The sequence below is a fragment of the Neopelma chrysocephalum genome, unplaced genomic scaffold, assembly GCF_003984885.1.
Source record: "Neopelma chrysocephalum unplaced genomic scaffold, ASM398488v2 Primary Assembly neopelma1_101, whole genome shotgun sequence".
NCBI lineage: Eukaryota > Metazoa > Chordata > Aves > Passeriformes > Pipridae > Neopelma > Neopelma chrysocephalum.
In genome coordinates, this window is record NW_020897764.1 from 8380 (window position 1) to 14387 (window position 6008).

At 45.8% G+C, this 6008-nt stretch overlaps 1 protein-coding gene across 7 annotated transcripts in view; it reads left to right on the plus strand.

Annotated features, from left to right (window-relative positions):
- SNAP47 (synaptosome associated protein 47) overlaps nucleotides 1–6008 on the plus strand; it is a 23060-nt gene that overhangs the window by 7284 nt on the left and 9768 nt on the right. For all 7 annotated transcript variants that reach the window (XM_027695536.1, XM_027695534.1, XM_027695541.1 and 4 more), the window contains exons 2-3: nucleotides 427–979; nucleotides 5288–5772. In XM_027695536.1, coding sequence (XP_027551337.1) covers nucleotides 483–979; nucleotides 5288–5772 — 982 coding nt within the window. In that variant the 5' untranslated portion in view covers nucleotides 427–482. The remainder of the gene's footprint in view (nucleotides 1–426; nucleotides 980–5287; nucleotides 5773–6008) is intronic.

The window sequence follows — 6008 nt, forward strand, 5'->3', positions numbered from 1 at the left end:
ACATTAATGGGATGTGTTTTGGGATATCCTGGATTTTCTCCAGGACTTGTTGGTCTGTGGGAAGCTGAGAATGAAGTGGGAATGGGAATATTCCAGGACATTAAGGCAATAAATATTGGAAGTTTGTGCTGCTGTGAATGGGGTTGACAGTCCTTTCCAAAGGAAATATTCAGGTGGTTAGAAATGATTCTGGAACAATGGATGGGTTGAATTCCCAAAGAGGTTTTTGCCTGGAAAATTTGCCCTTGGGCACCTTTAGAAACCAAGTGTTGGGTAAAGCCTTGGAGCTCTCAGGGGAGTCAAAACTCATCCACAGCTGTTCCCAAGCCTATCTCGGATCTCCACCTGGAATGTGAGAGTACTGGAAGCAAACTGTGGATGGGATTAACGTTCCTAAAGATTCCTGCTCTTTTTTTATTCCTTTAGTTTCTCCCGGCTTGGAGAGCGTTGCCCTTGGAGAGGAGGCTCAGCCCGACGAGCCCATGAACGAGGACATCCGTATCCACAGCTGGCCTTGCTCCTACTACCTGGACACCGGGAAGCAATGGATCTCTGGGAAACTCTCCCTGACTCCCGTCGGGATCAAATTCACAGCTGACAAAACCGGGGAGCTCTTGGTCGACTTCCACCTTTCCGGGATCAGCGAGATCAAGAAGGAATCTTCCAACCTGATCTTCAGCTCCCTCACCATCCTGGAGAAGAACACCAAGCACTGGTTCAGCTCCCTGCAGCCCAACAGGAATGTGGTGTTCAACATCCTGGAGCACTTCTGGAGGGAGCAGCTGCTGGAGAGCCGAGGGGCGGGAGCGGCAGGAGCGGCCCCGCGGCCCGGGAAGGGCAAGGAACTGACGGGAATGTTGGCGGGATCCCAGAAACGCCTGGAGGACACGGCCAAGGTGCTGCACTACCAGGGGGAGCAGTTTGACAACATCATGAGAGGGCTCAACAAGATCGAGGGGGACATGGATGTGGCCGACAGGTAATGGGGTGGGAGCATCCCAAGGGCCGGGAATTCGCGGAGCGGATCCGCGGGAGGGTGTTCCTCAGACCAGGAATTCCCGGGGCGGATCCACAGGAGGGTGTTCCTTGTGCCAGGAATTCCTGAGACAGATCCACAGGAAGGTGTTCCTCGGGCCAGGAATTCCTGGGGCAGATCCGTAACAGAGTGTTCCTTGAGCCAGGAATTCCCGGGGCAGATCCATGGAGGGTGTTCCTCAGACCAGGAATTCCTGGGGCAGATCCACAGGAGGATGTTCCTCGTGCCTGGAATTCCTGGGTCCCTCCCAACCCAAACCTTCCTGGAATTCAGTGATTTTATATATAAATCTCCTCTTTCCTTCAAATAACTTTCCCAACCCTTATGAATTCCCACTCCAAGTGACAGAAACGATGGAGATCTCCGGAATATTATCATCCTATAAGTTATTAGTGAATGGGTAACTAATTAGGGGAAATAAGGGAATTAATGTCCCCACTGGCGTTCAGGTGTTCATTAATATGGCATTCCCACTTTTATTGGATGGCCTGGAATATTCCTAAATTGAAATCCTGGGATTTTGCTGCCTTTAGAGACAAATTTGGAGCCCGTTGGAGATGTTGTTTAACTGGAGCTGCCCCAAAACTCGAGGGAATGGTAAATATTTGGTGTTAATCAGAACATTCTGCCTTTCCTGTTCGCTGATGAACAATTCCAAGGGGAATTCTTTGATGTGTTCCGTGTTAAATTCCGGTCCAAAACGGACAGAAAGGTCGGGAGCAGCGGTGGAATATTTAAGGATCTCTGGCTTGGGAGTGCCTTTGGAGCAGCTCCGACACCTGCAGGAAGAAACAAAACATAATAAAAGTTCAAACTGGTTGTTTTTGGAAGCAGCAGCTGGTTTGAGATGGATCGGCTGGAAAGGGAAGTGCTGCTTTCCCGACGATTTTGGGGATGTTTTCCGGGGCCTTTCATGGAAAGCCAAAAGACTCGGAGCTTCAGGGAGAGCTTGGAAAGTCCTGGGGCAACAAACAAAGAGCAGGAAAAGCGATCCCGGCTCATTGTTTTTGGAAGGGAGCTTTGCTTTGGGGTTTGGAGGAGCTGCCAGGGGTTGTTTGTCCTCCCGAAGCTGAAAAGTTGGAGGCAGGGACTTAAAAATGGGAAAATAAAGGAAAGCAGGGAGCAGATTTGCAGGTGACACCAAACTGGGGGGGAGTGTTGATCAACTGGAGGGCAGGAGGGCTCTGCAGAGGGACCTGGAGAGGTTGGATCCATGGGTTGATTCCAAGGGGATGAGGTTCAAGCAGGCCAAGGGCCGGGTCCTGCCCTTTGGCCACAAGAAGCCCCGGCAGCTCCAGGCTGGGCCAGAGGGGCTGGAGAGCAGCCAGGCAGGAAGGGAGCTGGGAGTGGGGATGGACAGGGAGCTGAACAGGAGCCAGAGTGTGCCCAGGGGGACAAGAGGGCCAATGGATCCTGGCCTGGCTCAGGAACAGTGTGGCAGCAGGAGCAGGGCAGGGATTGTGCCCCTGGACTCAGCACTGGTGAGGCCACCCCTGGAGTGCTGTGTCCAGCTCTGGGTCCTCAGCTCAGGAAGGACATTGAGGTCCTGGAGCAGGTGCAGAGGAGAGCAACGAGGCTGGGGAAGGGACTGGAGCACAATTCCCATGAGGAGAGGCTGAGGGAGCTGGGGCTGTTCAGCCTGGAGAGGAGGAGGCTCAGGGGAGACCTCCTCACTCTCTGCAACTCCCTGACAGGAGGGGGGAGCCAGGGGGGGGTTGCTCTCTTCTCCCAGACAACTCTCAGCAAGACAAGAGGGCTCAGGGTCTTCAGCTGTGCCAGGGGAGGTTTAGGTTGGATATTAGAAAGAATTTCTTTCCAGAGAGGGTGCTCAGCCATTGGAATGGGCTGCCCAGGGAAGGGGTGGATTCTCCATCCCTGGAGGTGTTTAAGGACAGACTGGATGTGGCATCAGTGCCATGGGCTGGGAACCACGGCGGGGTTGGATCAAGGGTTGGACTTGATGATCTCGGAGGTCCCTTCCAACCCAGCTGATTCTGTGATTCTATTCTGTAAAATGTGAGCTGAAGAGTTTGGCCAAGGCTCAAGGGGGGGGAAAATCAGCTCTGATTTTCTGCACAAACTTGTTCTGGTTGCACCAGGCAGGAGGGTTTTGTCCATAGAGCAGGAAATTTGGGAACAAACTGCTCCTTCCTGTTTGGGGGGGTGTCTCTCCTAAAAAGAACCAGAGCCCTTTATCTCCTTCCCTGTGTTCAAAGCTTGGATGAATTTATTTTACCTCTGTTTGTGGCCTTTTTTTTGGATTCTTAATCCTGTGTTTGTGTATTCCTGGATGTTTCCAGCTGCTTCCAGATGAGCAGAGCTGAGTGTGCCGTGCTCCAGATGGGCAGAGCCCTCAAAATAAGTGGGAATCCAGATCCTATTTTAATATATTCTTATTAAATATATTTTTAAAAATATTTTTAATATGTTCCTATTAAAAACCTATAATATGTAATATATATAAATATATAACATATATAATATATTACATATATTATATAAATATATTAATATACTTATATATAATACATATAAACTTTTTTAATATATTCCTATTAAAAACCTATAATATGTATATATTTATATATAATACATATATCTTTTAAATCTATTCCTATTAAAAACTTATAATATGTATGATATACATACTATATATATTATAAATATATATAATATATATTTATATTTAATACATATAAATATTTTTTAAAATATTCCTATTAAATATATTTTAAAATATCTTTTAAATCTATTCCTATTAAAAACTTATAATATGTATGATATACATAATATATATATTATAAATATATAATATATATTTATATTTAATACATATAAATATCTTTTTAATATATTGCTATTAAATATTTTTTAAATATCTTTTGAATATATTCCTATTAAAAAACTATAATATATATGATATATATGATATGTAATATATATTATTTAATATTTATATTTATATATTATATATAAATATCTTTATAATATATATAATATATATTTATATATAATATATGAATATCTTTATTATATATATAATATCTTTTTATGTATAATATATATTAATATCTTTTGAATATATTCCTGTTAAAATGTGCTCTGGTGCAAATTTTCCTTTGTATCTGTGGATTGGTGGTTTGTTGATCCACAGGGATGATTCCACCATGGAATTCTGGCAAAAATTGGCTGGAGCCTTTTTTTAGGACTGTTCAGCAGGAAAATCCTGACTGGAAATCCCACAGGGATATCAATCCCTGGGAAAAGAGGGAAGGAGATGTGATAAAAAGAATTAAGGATTAGAGTTATCCAGATAAATCATCACAATGTAAAGGGAAGTTTAGATCGTTTGGGAGGAGATTCCTGGAATTCCACCTCCACTATCCATGAATTCAATGGTTGACTCCCAACATAGCTTTTCCTAGGAGAGGAATTCCTTCCAGTGGATCCATTTGGAAAACTGTTGGCAAACAAAGCATGTTCCAGTTGGAGATACCTCCTTCAGCTCCAAATTAAACAGGATGGAAAAATGGCAGGATTTAGGAAGTTTCCTGTGGAAACACAGGGATTTTTCTCCTGGAAAATAAAACCTTACAAAAAGTAAACTAAACCCACCATTTTTCCTCTCATTCCTGCTTTTTTTGGGGTGAAAAGAATCCTGGTGAGGCTTAGATTCAAAAATCAGGGATTCTTTCCTGATCCTTTCTTAGGGAAAGGACCCCAGGAAAAGGGAATGTCTCCCTGAGGGTGAGATGGACTCTGGGAAGTCTCTGCTGGACTTCTGAGCCTCAATCTTAGTGGGAATTTAGTGGGAATTTTAACTGGGAATTTGGGTGTGGGGACAAAGCAAAGGGTGGTATCAGACTGTGGGATTGAGGGATAAAGGAGCAGGAAAAGGCAGTGAAAAAAGGAGTGGAAAATCGAGGAAAAGGCAGCGTGAGCTGAGGAACAGCCTGGAAAAATCCAGTTGGAAGTTCAGTTTCTTGCATCCCAACAGTGAGATTCCAGCCCCAACAGTGAGATTCCAACCCCAACAGTGAGATTCCAGCAATGCTTCCCAACGTTTTAGCACATGAGGAGAAGCTGGGTTTGGAAATGGATGGATCCTGGGAAGCTGGGAATGGGTTTGAGGAGTGAAATAACAGCGGGCTGGATTCCGGATTAAGGAATTAAGGATTTGCTTTGAACTGGTGGGATAATAGGACCTTCCCACCGTTTTTCCCTGTTCTAACCTTCCCTTCTCCCTGCCAGGTTGTTGACAGAGCTGGAATCTCCTTCCTGGTGGCCCTTCAGCAGCAAACTCTGGAAAGCCCCTCTGGAATCCAAGCCCAAGGAAGTGGCCGCAGCTTCCGAGCCCAAGAACCAGGAAGGAATCATCCTGAGAATTCCAGTCATCATCACCCACAGAACAGACTCCAATGCCAAGCCAGGAAAACTCACACTCTTTGCCTCTGGCCTGGAGATCAGTGACTGCAATTCCCAGGTGATCCACAGGTTTGAATCCCGGGATGTGGATGATATCCGGGTGCACACTCCCTACGAGATCAGCGTCCGCCAGAGGTTTATTGGGAAGCCCGACATGTCCTACAGGCTCCTGTCAGCCAAGATGCCAGAGGTCATTCCCCTCCTGGAGATGCAGTTCAGCAAGAAGATGCAATTCCTGGAGGATGCCCTGGGATTTGTGGGAGCCAGGAAGTCTCCTCAGGTGGATTTGGGGACGTCCATCTGGCAGGCGGGTAAGTGGGACAGGGAATCCCTCTGGAAGCAGCAGATTTGGCTCCAAAGGTTTCCAAGGGTTTTCCAACCCCAAAATATTTCCAAGGCAAATCCTCTCGTCCCTGTGCCAATGGTGGTGATGATAAAATCCAAGGAATTGTGGCCAGGAAGTCTGCTCAGGTGGGTTTGGGGACTCCATCTGGCAGGCGGGTAAGTGGGACAGGGAATCCCTCTGGAATTCAGCAGCTTTGACTCC